Genomic DNA, 15,528 nt, shown 5'->3' with positions numbered 1-15,528 from the left:
TGGATGTGCCATGTTATCAAAAATAATACAGGGGTGCATTGTACAACCCAAAAGGAAAGCAGCTGAAGCAACAAAAAAATAACTCCCCCGTGATACACCATTTGTATCTTTAACTCGTATCTCAAAAGCACATATTCTTTATGCTGTAGTCAGACTTAAGCTTCAAAAACACAAAGGTGGTGGCCGACACTCACTCTTCATCCTGCAGCCGTTCCTCGTCCTCCTCGGTGTGGGACTGGTTGCGCACAGGGGCCAGGCCCTCCGTCTTGGTGTTGTAGTTGTGGAAACAGACATTCAGCTTCTCGTCAAACTCATTGACCAGGTCCTCCATGGACTTGAAGCTCATCATCTCTGAGAAGTTCTCCAGTTCGGAGAAGTCCTCGCGGGTGATGGGAGCCAGGGGGGCCATTGGGGCCAGGGGGATGGTGCTGTAGGGGGGTCGGCTGAGGGGCACAGCCCGATCCATGTCCTCTACCCGGCAGGGCCGGAGGTCTTCGAACTCCTCATCCAGGCACACAAGGGGAGCCTCCATGGTGGGTGTCTCCAGTTACAAGTCAACGACAGAGAAAGGAGCCCTAGGAGAAGGAAGGAAGGGAAATTAGAAAACAACATGGACTTTACATGGGGCTGCTTTTTTCAATTCACGTCATTAGATCAGGATTTTGTCATCCATCCCAAAGAGGTGCACATTATTAAACACTGTCAATACCAGTGACCCAGAAAATACGAAGCATGTCTGGGTCCCAGCCCAGGCGCCAGGTCTCAGGAAGGTCTCAGGAAGGCAGTAGTGATGCTAAATCGGGTATCTGCTACATCAGCACTCGCACATGTGATTAAAAAAAAGGCTTGGTGATTAGTTGAATCAGGTGCTGTGCTAGAGTAAAAATACTTGACTACATGATAAATTCACACATAATATATTTTTATGGCATCTCAGGTATCTTGAGTAATTTCAATTGGATATTTATGTGGCAAAGTCACTCCCAAAACAGACAAAATGGTAGTTGAGATTCCTGATTAACTGTAGGAAACTAAGTAATACTGGTGGGATTTAATTGATGAGGAAAGGGATTCAGGAACAGACCGTCATTATAAAAACGATACCGTGGCCACCCATTATGTTTTCTAACTCGTCTTAAGAGCGACACTCAACAAAATAAATAGCTTAGCTAGCCCTACATTTTGATAAGGTGCTAATTATAGATGTATCACTGTGGCAAATTCTGTGTCACAACAAAATGGTACTAAGCACCATCAAACTTGGAGAACATTGTTCAAGTCGGAAACAAATTTAGCACAAATCCTAAACACTTAAATCTATATGAGGTCATATGCTGTAGCCAGTGGTGGGAAAAGTATCCAATTGTCATACTTGAGTAAAAGTAAAGATACCATCATAGAAAATGACTCAAGTAAATTGAAAGTCACCCAGTAAAATACTACTTAAGTAAAAGTCTAAAAGTATTTGGTTTAAAATATACTTAAGTACCAAAAGTAAAAGTACAAGTATAAATAATTTTAAATACCTTATATTAAGCAAACCAGACGGCACAATTTTCTTGTTTTTTAAATGTACGGATAGCCAGGGGCACACTCCAACATTCAGACATCATTTACAATTTGTGTTTAGTGAGTCTGCCAAATCAGAGGCAGTAGGGATGATCAGGGATGTCCTCTTGATAAGTGTGTGAATTAGACAATTTTCCTGTCCTGCTTAGCATACATCCTGAGGCTGCATTTATTGTAGCTAAGGGATTTTAACAAAGCTAACCTGAGAACAAGCTTCCTAAATTCTATCAGCATATCGAATGCGCGACACGAGCTGGTAGCATTCTGGATCATTGCTACTCTAACTTCTGTGATGCATACAAAGCCCTCCCCCGCCCTGCCTTAGGCAAATCTGATTCCATTTTGTTGCTCCCAGCCTATAGACAGAAACTAAACCAGGAAACGCCCATGCTAAGGTCTATCCAACGCTGGTCTGACCAATCGGATTCCAAGCTTCAAGATTGCTTCGATCACGTGGACTGGGATACGTTCTGGATAGCCTCAGACAATAATATTGATGTATATGCTGACTCGGTGAGCGAGTTTAAGTGCATCGGCGATGTCGCACTGTGACTACGCACTGTGACTATTAAAACCTTTCCTAACCAGAAACCGTGGATTGACGGCAGCATTCGCACAAAACTGAAAGCACGAACCACTGCTTTTAATCATGGCAAGGCCACTGGAAACATATCTGAGTACAAACAGTGCAGCTATTCCCTCCCCAAGGCAATCAAACAAGCAAAGCGTCAGTATAGAGACAAAGTAGAGTCGCAATTCAACAGCTCAAACACGAGACCTGTGACAGCTCAGCATTTAACGCCATAGTACCCTCCAAACTCGTCCTTAAGCTCGAGACCCTGGGTCTCGACCCCGCCCTGTGTACCTGGGTCCTGGACTTCCTGACGGGCCGCCCCCAGATGGTGAAGGTAGGAAACAACATATCCGCCCCGCTGATCCTCACCACCGGGGCCCCACAAGGGTGCATTCTCAGCGCTCTCCTGTACTCCCTGTTCACCCATGACTGCGTGGCCATGCACACTTCTAACTCAATCATCAAGTTTGCGGACGACACTACAGTGATAGGCTTGATTACCAACAACGACAAGACGGCCTACAGGGAGGAGGTGGGGACCTCGGAGTGTGGTGTCAGGAAAATAACCTCACACTCAACGTCAACAAAACAAAAGAGATGATCGTGGACTTTAGGAAACAGCAGAGGGAGCACCCCCCTATCCACATCGACGGGACAGTAGTGGAGAAGGTGTAAAGTTTTAAGTTCCTCAGCGTACACATCATGGACAAACTGAAATGGTCCACCCACACATACAGCGTGGTGAAGAAGGCGCAACAGGGCCTCTTCAACCTCAGGAGGCTAAAGAAATTTGTCTTGTCACCTAAAACACTCACAAACTTTTACAGATGCACAATCGAGAGCATCCTGTCAGGCTGTATCACCGCCTGGTACGGCAACTGCACCGTCCCGCAACTGCAAGGCTCTCCAGAGGGTAGTGCGGTCTGCACAACGCATCCCCGGGGACAAACTACCTTCCCTCCAGGACACCTACAGCACCCAATGTCACAGTAAGGCCAAAAAGATCATCAAGGACAACAACCAACCAAGCCACTGCCTGTTCACCCCTCTATCATCCAGAAGGCGAGGTCATTACAGGTGCATCAAAGCTGGGACCGAGAGACTGAAAAACAGCTTCTATCTCAAGACCATCAGACTGTTAAACAGCCATCACTAACATAGAGAGGCTGCTGCCAGCATACAGACTCACATCTCTGGCCACTTTAATAAATTGAGTTAATAAAGGTAAAGGTAAAGTCACTTTAAATAATGCCACATTAATGATGTTTACATATCCTACATTACTCATCTCCTATGTACAGTGGGGCAAAAAAGTATTTAGTCAGCCACCAATTGTGCAAGTTCTCCTACTTAAAAAGATGAGAGAGGCCTGTAATTTTCATCATAGGTACACTTCAACTATGACAGACAAAACGAGGAAAGAAAATCCAGAAAATCACATTGTAGGATTTTTAATGAACTTATTTGCAAATTATGGTGGAACATAAGTATTTGGTCAATGACAAAGTTAATCTCAATACTTTGTTATATACCCTTTGTTGGCAATGACAGAGGTCAAACATTTTCTGTAAGTCTTCACAAGGTTTTCACACACTGTTGCTGGTATTTTGGCCCATTCCTCCATGCAGATCTCCTCCAAAGATTTTCTATGGGGTTGAAATCTGGAGACTGGCTAGGCCACTCCAGGACCTTGAAATGCTTCTTACTAAGCCACTCCTTCGTTGCCCGGGCGGTGTGTTTGGGATCATTGTCATGCTGAAAGACCCAGCCACGTTTCATCTTCAATGCCCTTGCTGATGGAAGGAGGTTTTCACTCAAAATCTCACGATACATGGCCCCATTCCTTATTTTCTTTACATGGATCAGTCGTCCTGGTCCCTTTGCAGAAAAACAGCCCCAAAGCATGATGTTTCCACCCCCATGTTTCACAGTAGGTATGGTGTTCTTTGGATGCAACTCAGCATTCAATGTCCTCCAAACACGACGAGTTGAGTTTTTACCAAAAAGTTATATTTTAGTTTCATCTGACCATATGACATTCTCCCAATCTTCTTCTGGATCATCCAAATGCTATCTAGCAAACTTCAGACGGGCCTGGACATGTACTGGCTTAAGCAGGGGGACACGTCTGGCACTGCAGGATTTGAGTCCCTGTCAGCGTAGTGTGTTACTGATGGTAGGCTTTGTTACTATGGTCCCAGCTCTCTGCAGGTCATTCACTACGTCCCCCCGTGTGGTTCTGGGATTTTTGCTCACAATTCTTGTGATAATTTTGACCCCACAGGGTGAGATCTTGCGTGGAGCCCCAGATCGAGGGAGATTATCAGTGGTCTTGTATGTCTTCCATTTCCTAATAATTGCTCCCACAGTTGATTTCTTCAAACCAAGCTGCTTACCTATTGCAGATTCAGTCTTCCCATTCTGGTGCAGGTCTATAATTTTGTTGTTTCTGGTGTCCATTGACAGCTCTTTGGTCTTGGCCATAGTGGAGTTTGGAGTGTGACTGTTTGAGTTTGTGGACAGGTGTCTTTTATACTGATAACAAGTTCAAACAGGTGCCATTAATACAGGTAACGAGTGGAGGACAGAGGAGCCTCTTAAAGAAGTTACAGGTCTGTGAGAGCCAGAAATCTTGCTTGTTTGTAGGTGACCAAATACGTATTTTCCACCATAATTTGCAAATATTTTTTTTTTAAATCCTACAATGTGATTTTCTGGATTTTTTTTCTAATTTTGTTTGTCATAGTTGAAGTGTACCTATGATGAAAATTACAGGCCTCTCTCGTCTTTTTAAGTGGGAGAACTTGCACAATTGGTGGCTGACTAAATACTTTTTTGCCCCACTGTATATACTGTATTCTATACCATCTACTGCATCTCGCCTATCCCGCACGGCCATCGCTCACCCATATATTTATATGTACATATTCTTTATCATCCCTTTACATTTACAGTGCCTTGCGAAAGTATTCGGCCCCCTTGAACTTTGCGACCTTTTGCCACATTTCAGGCTTCAAACATAAAGATATAAAACTGTATTTTTTTGTGAAGAATCAACAACAAGTGGGACACAATCATGAAGTGGAACGACATTTATTGGATATTTCAAACTTTTTTAACAAATCAAAAACTGAAAAATTGGGCGTGCAAAATTATTCAGCCCCTTTACTTTCAGTGCAGCAAACTCTCTCCAGAAGTTCAGTGAGGATCTCTGAATGATCCAATGTTGACCTAAATTACTAATGATGATAAATACAATCCACCTGTGTGTAATCAAGTCTCCGTATAAATGCACCTGCACTGTGATAGTCTCAGTGGTCCATTAAAAGCGCAGAGAGCATCATGAAGAACAAGGAACACACCAGGCAGGTCCGAGATACTGTTCTGAAGAAGTTTAAAGCCGGATTTGGATACAAAAATATTTCCCAAGCTTTAAACATCCCAAGGAGCACTGTGCAAGCGATAATATTGAAATGGAAGGAGTATCAGACCACTGCAAATCTACCAAGACCTGGCCATCCCTCTATTCTTTCAGCTCATACAAGGAGAAGACTGATCAGAGATGCAGCCAAGAGGCCCATGATCACTCTGGATGTACTGCAGAGATCTACAGCTGAGGTGGGAGACTCTGTCCATAGGGCAACAATCAGTCGTATATTGCACAAATCTGGCCTTTATGGAAGAGTGGCAAGAAGAAAGCCATTTCTTAAAGATATCCATAAAAAGTGTTGTTTAAAGTTTGCCACAAGCCACCTGGGAGACACACCAAACATGTGGAAGAAGGTGCTCTGGTCAGATGAAACCAAAATCGAACTTTTTGGCAAAAATGCAAAACGTTATGTTTGGCGTAAAAGCAACACAGCTGAACACACCATCCCCACTGTCAAACATGGTGGTGGCAGCATCATGGTTTGGGCCTGCTTTTCTTCAGCAGGGACAGGAAAGATGGTTAAAATTGATGGGAAGATGGATGGAGCCAAATACAGGACCATTCTGGAAGAAAACCTGATGGAGTCTGCAAAAGACCTGAGACTGGGATGGAGATTTGTCTTCCAACAAGACAATGATCCAAAACATAAAGCAAAATCTACAATGGAATGGTTCAAAAATAAACATATTCAGGTGTTAGAATGGCCAAGTCAAAGTCCAGACCTGAATCCAATCGAGAATCTGTGGAAAGAACTGAAAACTGCTGTTCACAAATGCTCTCCATCCAACCTCACTGAGCTCGAGCTGTTTTGCAAGGAGGAATGGGAAAAAATGTCAGTCTCTCGATGTGCAAAACTGATAGAGACATACCCCAAGCGACTTACAGCTGTAATCGCAGCAAAAGGTGGCGCTACAAAGTATTAACTTAAGGGGGCTGAATAATTTTGCACGCACAATTTTTCAGTTTTTGATTTGTTAAAAAAGTTTGAAATATCCAATAAATGTCGTTCCACTTCATGATTGTGTCCCACTTGTTACGGATACAGTTATCCTGTGTGTGAGTGTATCCTGTGTGTGTTTTCTTTTCTCTCCTTTTCCCCTCACAGGTGAAAATCATCACTCCCCAATCAGTCAACAATCAACCCATCAATCAGAAGTCACACCTCCTCCTGTTTCCTACCCTATCACAGTTCCTTCCCCATGGTTTAAAAACCCCATCATTTGTTTGCTCAAGAGCTCAATCTCTTTGTAAATGCCATGTTGGTAGATCTCTGTTCTTCATAGATTTCAGGAGCTCAATCTCTTTGTAAATGCCATGTTTGTAGATCTCTGTTCTTCGCTCGCTCTCTGTGTATTAATTAACCTCTCCTTTTGTTTGAGCACCTCCAAATCACTTTGTCATCTCCTGTGAGTATTGTTTTTGCTTATGGTGTTTGCTGGTGGGAAAAGGGGAAACCAAGACAGGTCGCCCATGGGCATACACTACCCGTAGGTAAACTTTGTTAAAAACACTAGTTAGAACTGGGCGGACCACCCACTGTATTTTGGGTTAGTTAGCTGTTGTTAAAGTAGGCTAGTCTAGCTTAGGGGTGTTTTTGCATATTTGTTTCTTTCCTTGGGTCCAGCTCAGCCCCTTTTCCTGCTCCCCCCATTACCGTGTGTTTATCAAATAAACCTTGAGTTTGACGGTAGATTTCAGTTGTCCTGGTTATTACGTTCACACTTTTACTTTGTCACAATTATAATTTACATGAGTTATGTTACGGGTCTCATTACCATCCCCCCTAGACTGTCGCGCCAAAAGGGATTCGTAACATAAGTGGGGGCTCATCCGGGATTTGTCTTTACTGACACCCATGCCGCTCATGTAGATTGTTGTAGTGGTATAGTTCAGTGTTGAACGTTATAGCTGAAGTAGCATTAGTGTTTGCTATTTTCGTTGGCTCTTGTGAAGTAGTGTAAGATGGCTACTTTTGTCCTTTTTGGATAACCCTTCGTGGGAGGTTTTTGACAAATGTCGTAGAGTTGATTTAGTGACCTTGGCTGACCATTATTCAGTATCGATTCCACAGAATGTAGTTAAGTCGGAGGTTAAAAAGCTGGTGTTAAATGTATTGTTGGAAGAGCAGGTGCTTGTGTTACCTCTGCCTGAGCATACTACCCCTATAGGGGATGTTGCTGCTCCTGTAAGCCCATTGGTGTCTGATAATGAGGGCGAGGCTAAAACACCAGCCACATTGTCCTGTTTTGATCCACTCTCCCCACTGTCAAATGGTGATGCCAGGAGGGATGTCCGTATAGTACAGTTACAACTAGAGGTGGAAGAGAGAGCCCAAATTAGGCGAGAGACTCTCCAGTTGGAGATGTGTAAAATTGAGGCAGAAAGAGAACGAGAACAGAGGCAGATGACGTTTAAAATGCGCCAGATGGAACTGGAGGCAGAGACAGCGAGGCTAGCCTTCGTTCCTACTGTTCCTGTTAGTGAGTCGTCCTCAAACACGTTTGACATTAGTAGGCAGATTGCCTTAGTACCTTTGTTCAGAGAGTCGGAGGTTGACTCCTATTTTTGTGTATTTGAGCGTATAGCCGTAGCATTGAAGTGGCCTGAAGAGGTATGGTGCCTATTACTTCAGTGTAAATTAACTGGTAAAGCCCAAGAGGTTTTGTCAGCGCTACCTCTAGAGGACAGTTTGAATTATGAAGTGGTCAAAGTTACTGTTCTTCGTGCCTATGAGCTTGTGCCTGAGGCATACCGACAGAGATTTAGGTCTCATAGAAAGTCTTCTAGTAAGACTTATGTGGAATTTGCTAGAGACAAGGGAAATCTGTTTGATAAATGGCATGCTGCTAGTAAGGTAACTGATTTCAACTCTCTCCGGGAGTTAATCTTGTTGGAAGAGTTTAAAAATTGCTTACCCGAACGCATTGTAGTTTACCTAAACGAACAGAAAGTATCCTCCCTGGCAGAAGCGTCTGTGTTGGCAGACGAGTTTGTGTTGACGCACAAGAGTGTGTTTTCGGCTCAAACTGAGAGTAGAACCACTGAGTTTCCTACCTTTAGCCCTAGTCGGCCAGCAGTAGTATATCAAGCACGCCAGAAGAATGAGCGTTCCTGTTTCTATTGTCATAAAGTGGGACATATGATTAATGATTGCTTCATGCTTAAACGCAAACAAGGGATGCCTCTTCGTGCCAAGCCACCAACAGGTGTTGGTCTAATTCGTACGGTTGTGAGGTCTGCAACAAAACAGGTGCCTCAGGGTAACTGTAGTTTGAAAGTCTCAGTCCCCGACCGCAGTTATGAACCATTCATTTCCGAGGGGTTTGTGTCCCTAACGAATGACGGAGCGTCTCAGCGTCCGGTTAAAATCCTTAGAGATACTGGTGCGGCACAGTCGTTTATATTGTCTGATGTGTTGCCCTTATCTGACGAAACATACTGTGGTTCCAGTGTGTTAGTGCAGGGTATTGAAATGGGTTTTGTCCCAGTGCCGTTGCACTTTGTGAAAGTACACTCTGAGTTAATCAGTGGAATATTCAGAGTGGGGGTACGTCCTAAGTTGCCAGTGAAAGGTGTGACCTTTATAATGGGTAACGATATTGCCGGAGGAAAGGTAGTACCCGTATTGGAAGTATTGGATAAAAGTGACCACTCTCTCTCGAATGAGTTGGCACAGAGTTATCCACATGTGTTCCCCGCTTGTGCTGTCACTCGTGCTCAGGCACTACAAGAGGGTGACGTGATAGATTTGTCGAACACTGTTCTGTTCAAAGAGGATGATCAAGAGGATGGATTGTGTGATACCTCTGAGAAGCTGATCACCTCTGACAAACAGCCCAGGAAAGAATTAAAGAACGTTGAACTTATTGCTGATGCAATACAGTTACCAGTCACTCGTGAGCAGCTGATTGCTAACCAAAAGGTTGACAACAAACTTGCTAAATATTTTTCTAGTGTTGTCTCGTTAGAAGAGGTGAAGAAGAAGAATGTGGCTTACTTCATTGAAGGTAATCTCCTCATGCGTAAATGGAAATCCCATGTTGACGCGGATGGAGATTGGAATGCTGTTTACCAAATAGTGATTCCTACAGCCTTTCGACAAAATGTATTATCCCTTGCTCATGATCACCAGTGGTCTGGTCATTTAGGAATTACAAAGACGTATGATCGGATCCTTCGACATTTCTTTTGGCCGGGTTTAAAACAAGATGTGGCTCAGTTCTGTCGAACATGCCACACCTGTCAGATAACAGGAAAACCAAATCAGGTTATTCCTCCCGCTCCTCTTTGTCCAATACCTGTCATAGGTGAACCATTTGAGCATGTGGTGGTTGATTGTGTCGGACCGTTACCGAAGACAAAATCGGGGAACCAGTTTTTGTTAACGATAATGTGTATGGCTACAAGATACCCCGAGGCTATTCCTCTGAGAAGGATTACAGCCCCGGTAGTGAGTAAAGCCTTAATAAAATTCTTCACAACATTTGGGTTACCCAAGGTGGTACAAAGCGATCAAGGTACCAATTTCCTATCCAAGCTCTTCAAGCAGGTGTTGAAATCCTTATCAATTACGCACCGTGTGTCAAGCGCCTATCACCCAGAGTCTCAGGGTGCGCTTGAAAGATGGCATCAGACACTGAAGTCTATGCTACGTAAATATTGTTTGGAATCTGAGAAAGATTGGGATGAGGGAGTTCCTCTAGTTTTGTTTGCTGCTCGTGAAACTGTGCAGGAGTCCCTAGGTTTCAGCCCGGCTGAACTAGTGTTTGGTCACACAGTAAGAGGACCAATGAAAGTCCTTAAAGAACAGTTCTTGTCCCAAGAGTTGTGTACCAGAGATGAGAATGTGTTGGACTATGTTAGTCGCTTTCGTGAGCGCCTACACCAAGCTTGTGCTCTCGCAAAGGAAGCTCTGTCTTCCTCACAGAGGAGCATGAAAAGACACTATGATAAAGAGGCTGTTTCTCATCCACTACAGCCAGGTGACCAAGTACTGGTGTTATTACCTGTTCCAGGATCTTCACTGTCAGCTCGTTTCTCTGGTCCTTATTTAATTGAAAAGAAAATAAGTGAAACTGACTATGTGCTTCAAACTCCTGATAGACAACGCCAATCTCGTGTGTGTCACATTAACATGTTGAAAGCTTACCACACCCGACCCATCACACAGTTAGATAGTTCAAAAACTGAGGAAGGTACTGCAGTCTCCTCTGCTACTACTGCGATGATAGTGGACTGTCATATTGATGATGTAGACGGATTGGAGTTGCGCAATACTCAACAGCAGTGTGTTAGATTGCCCAACTCAGAAATGCTGCTGTCTATCCCGTCAGGTCTGGTTCATTTAACGGATGGACAGGCCAATGATATTGTGAGGCTACTACACAGTTTTCCATGTCTCTTTAATGACGTTCCTACTCGCACAAATGTGTTGGAACATGACATTAATGTTGGAAATGCTACACCTATCAAACACCCATATCGTATCAACGCTTCCAAGAGGAAGATAATGAGGGATGAGGTGAGATATTTGTTGGAGAATGACCTGGCTAAGCCAAGTTCAAGCCCTTGGAGTTCTCCTTGCATTCTGGTTCCTAAACCTGATGGTACGTCCAGGTTATGTACGGATTATCGAAAGGTAAATTCTGTCACAATGCCAGATTCGTTCCCGTTACCCAGACTGGACGACTGTATCGACACTATTGGTGCTGCTAAGTATGTAACCAAGTTGGACCTCTTAAAAGGTTACTGGCAGGTTCCGTTAACTTCACGTGCTTCTGAGATTTCTGCCTTTGTGACCCCAGACAACTTCCTACAGTACTCAGTCATGGCTTTTGGGATGCGAAATGCACCAGCCACTTTCCAACGACTGGTTAACTCCGTATTAGCTGGCGTTCCTAATTGTAGTGCATACCTTGATGACCTAGTGATTTATTCGTCTGAGTGGTCAGATCATGTTGACTTGCTAAGGGTAGTATGTGAACGGTTGGCAGCTGCTTCTCTAACCCTGAACTTGGCAAAGTGTGAGTTTGGGAAGGCTACTGTTACCTATCTCGGTAAAGAGGTTGGCCATGGACAGGTGCGCCCTATTGATGCCAAGGTCTTGGCTATAACTGCATTCCCTGCACCTACCACCAGACGAGAGCTACGCCGCTTTTTAGGGATGGTTGGCTACTACCGTAGCTTCTGTAAAAATTTCTCTGCGGTAGTTGCTCCATTGACCGATTTGCTTAGTCCGGCTAGACCATTTGTGTGGTCCCCTGATTGTAAGAGTGCTTTTGAATCTGCGAAAGCACTCTTATGTAGTACCCCTGTACTTGCTGCTCCGGATTTTGAACAACCATTCAAACTTGAGGTAGATGCTAGTGCCAGAGGTGCTGGTGCTGTTCTACTGCAGCAGGACCAGAGTGGAGTGGATCATCCCGTTTGTTATTTTTCCCGTAAATTTAATAAATGTCAAACAAACTATGCGACAATAGAACAAGAAGCTCTTGCTTTGTTGTTGGCTCTGCAATACTTTGAAGTATACATTGGTTCCAGTGCCCTACCAGTGATTGTGTATACTGACCATAACCCCTTAGTTTTTCTCCACCGAATGTACAACCAGAACCAGTGCCTTATGCGTTGGGCGCTGATTGTACAAAATTATAATTTGGAGATCCGCCACAAAAAGGGTTCTGATAATGTGTTGGCAGATGCTTTGTCTCGTGTGTAAAAATGATTTTTGTAAGGTTGACTTTGTTATTGTGAGTATTAATTGTAATACTGTGATCGCAATCCCCCCTAGGGTTGCTCTTTTAAGGGTGGGAGTGTTACGGATACAGTTATCCTGTGTGTGAGTGTATCCTGTGTGTGTTTTCTTTTCTCTCCTTCTCCCCTCACAGGTGAAAATCATCACTCCCCAATCAGTCAACAATCAACCCATCAATCAGAAGACACACCTCCTCCTGTTTCCTACCCTATCACAGTTCCTTCCCCATGGTTTAAAAACCCCATCATTTGTTTGCTCAAGAGCTCAATCTCTTTGTAAATGCCATGTTGGTAGATCTCTGTTCTTCATAGATTTCAGGAGCTCAATCTCTTTGTAAATGCCATGTTTGTAGATCTCTGTTCTTCGCTCGCTCTCTGTGTATTAATTAACCTCTCCTTTTGTTTGAGCACCTCCAAATCACTTTGTCATCTCCTGTGAGTATTGTTTTTGCTTATGGTGTTTGCTGGTGGGAAAAGGGGAAACCAAGACAGGTCGCCCATGGGCATACACTACCCGTAGGTAAACTTTGTTAAAAACACTAGTTAGAACTGGGCGGACCACCCACTGTATTTTTGGTTAGTTAGCTGTTGTTAAAGTAGGCTAGTCTAGCTTAGGGGTGTTTTTGCATATTTGTTTCTTTCCTTGGGTCCAGCTCAGCCCCTTTTCCTGCTCCCCCCATTACCGTGTGTTTATCAAATAAACCTTGAGTTTGACGGTAGATTTCAGTTGTCCTGGTTATTACGTTCACACTTTTACTTTGTCACAATTATAATTTACATGTTATGTTACGGGTCTCATTACCATGCCCCCTAGACTGTCGCGCCAAAAGGGATTCGTAACACACTTGTTGATTCTTCACAAAAAAATACAGTTTTATATCTTTGTTTGAAGCCTGAAATGTGGCAAAAGGTCGCAAAGTTCAAGGGGGCCGAATACTTTCGCAAGGCACTGTATGTGTATAAGGTAGTTGTTGTGAATTTGTTAGGTTGCTTGTTAGATATTACTGCATTTTCGGAACTAGAAGCACAAGCATTTCGCTACACTCGCATTAACATCTGCTAACTATGTGTATGTGACCAATACAATTTTATTTGATTCAAAATGTAAGTAGTATTTTTTTTAGAGTCAGGGAAAATGTAAGGAGTAAAAAGTACATTATTTTCATTAGGAATGTGGTGACTAAAAGTAAAAATTGTCAAAAAATATAAGTAGTAAAGTACAGATACTCAAAAAAACTACTTAAGTAGTTGTTTAAAGTATTTTTAGTTAAGTAGTTTACACCACTGACTGTTGCTATAATAAATCAGTCATCCCCAATGGTGAATTACTCTGTATGTAATTCTTGTTCTTAATAACTATTCTGGAAAGTACAGAGTGATCTGTATGAAATTACCAAGAACTATTGATTCTTGTAGATAATAGATAATGAAGCAAGAACTGTTGGATAAAAGTTGTGTTTGAGTCCAGGTTCTGACGCAGTGCAATTACAAGAGTGAGGGCTAGATGTACTAAAGCTTTTCCTGGATCTTCGCCTGTATCCAGGGAGTGGAGTGGAGAGGAACCAATTTAAAACAAGCTTGTGTAAGCGTCTTCCTCTCCCTCCATCACATTACTCAGCAAAGTGCCGCTTCATCAAAAGCCAGATATTATTCTTCAGCCTCTCCTCTCTCTCCGTTGGTCTCTTCTTTCCGTCATACCCACCCTTATTCTCTACAGAGAAGCCTCTGGGTTTGTATTCATATAGCATCCCAGAGTATGAGTGCTGATATAGGATCAGTTTGGCCTTTTATATCATAATGAATTAGATTATATGGACAGAGGGTATCTGATCCTCAACACTCCTCCTCTGAGATGCTTTGCAAAAATGGGCGCTGATCATGTCTAATTGACATGAAATGCACAGTCCAGGAAATGACTACAAGTCCCACAATCCCTTCCAAAAGAGACGACGATGAATCATCCCGTCTCCATTATGTGACTGACAACTGGCATTTGAAAACACACAATGCATGTATGGAAATGTGACATGCACTCTGCCACATTACATGTGTATTATTGGTAAAACATTGTCCATTGTTCCTTCAAATTAATTATTAGGCAACTAAAATGAATAGTCAATGTCATCTTAGTCATGTTGTTAGACATATTTGCAGCTTTTATGGCTACATAAGAAGCTTTTAGCTTTTGTTTGTTCCTAGACCATATGGTAACGGACATCTTGCAGGTGGGTACAAAGAAAATACTGAAAACGGGAGAACATCCTTTTGTTCTGGTAGACGAGTGAAATCAGGACAGCAGGCTGAGTGACAATATGGATGTGTGTGTGTGTGTTTGTGTATGTGAATGTACTGTATGTGCATGAGTGTATGCACTCGTGTGTGACGTTTGACCTTCACCTTAACCAATGGACCCAGGTGTATGGCTGTGTTACCCTCCCACTGTTTCACTCCCTGCCAGAGGCCAAAAACACCCACAAACCACCAGTACCAAAAACAACCAATCATAGAACTTCATCAGAGGTAATTTAAAGATACACTATGCAGAAATTGCTCCGTCATTTCCTAGTTGCAAAAACAATCAGTTTATGTAACAAAACAAGCAAGTATACTGTAGAGAATCATTGTGCAATCTAGACCGCTGTGAAATATTATTTTCAGCTGTTTGAAGCTGGTGTACAAAACCGAAAGTAAAAGACGCAAAAACGAAAAGCGGGAAGCATAGAAATAGCGCAAATAGAATGGATCTACCACTTAGACTTGCTTTCAAAGATAATAACAGATTTTAAACTCACATTTCTATATGAATTGGGTCTGCTCGCCCAAAAAGTTACAAAGAGAAACAAATGGCTGCCCCCATTTAATACTGGCAAAAAAATAACTGCTAGCACACTGACTGGACAACAAATCAATATTTGTTGCTATGCCAAATCTATTGCCAAATCAAGCCCATTTTTTATATTGTAGATTTTTTAAAACATATTTGGGTGATTTCAATTAAATTGAAACAGTGATGGGTGGATCATATGGTTGCATTTATCTCAGAACAATACAAACACATGTTCTTTGCTATTCATATTCATATGGCTGTGTGGCTGCCTACCGAAGCATCTCCTGGGGTGAACATGAATATGTTTACATCTTTTACTTCCATTGGCTTCATGAGAACATGCTTGTCAGTCCCATTATGGAAGAAGATGGTTATGGC

General features: G+C 42.9%; 1 protein-coding gene across 3 annotated transcripts in view; it reads right to left on the bottom strand.

The window, feature by feature from the left end:
- The window catches only part of LOC139423216 (fasciculation and elongation protein zeta-1-like), a 33,457-nt gene that overhangs the window by 17,264 nt on the left and 665 nt on the right, over nt 1-15,528 (bottom strand). For all 3 annotated transcript variants that reach the window (XR_011635814.1, XM_071174972.1, XM_071174973.1), the window contains exon 2: nt 195-575. Coding sequence is in view for 2 of the 3 variants with exons in the window: in XM_071174972.1 (XP_071031073.1) it covers nt 195-532 (338 nt within the window). In the remaining variant the exon portion in view is untranslated. The remainder of the gene's footprint in view (nt 1-194; nt 576-15,528) is intronic.

The sequence above is a fragment of the Oncorhynchus clarkii genome, chromosome 12, assembly GCF_045791955.1.
Source record: "Oncorhynchus clarkii lewisi isolate Uvic-CL-2024 chromosome 12, UVic_Ocla_1.0, whole genome shotgun sequence".
Taxonomy (NCBI): domain Eukaryota; kingdom Metazoa; phylum Chordata; class Actinopteri; order Salmoniformes; family Salmonidae; genus Oncorhynchus; species Oncorhynchus clarkii.
The sequence above is the reverse complement of the archived record's forward strand: the minus strand, read 5'-3'. Positions and strand labels throughout refer to the sequence as shown.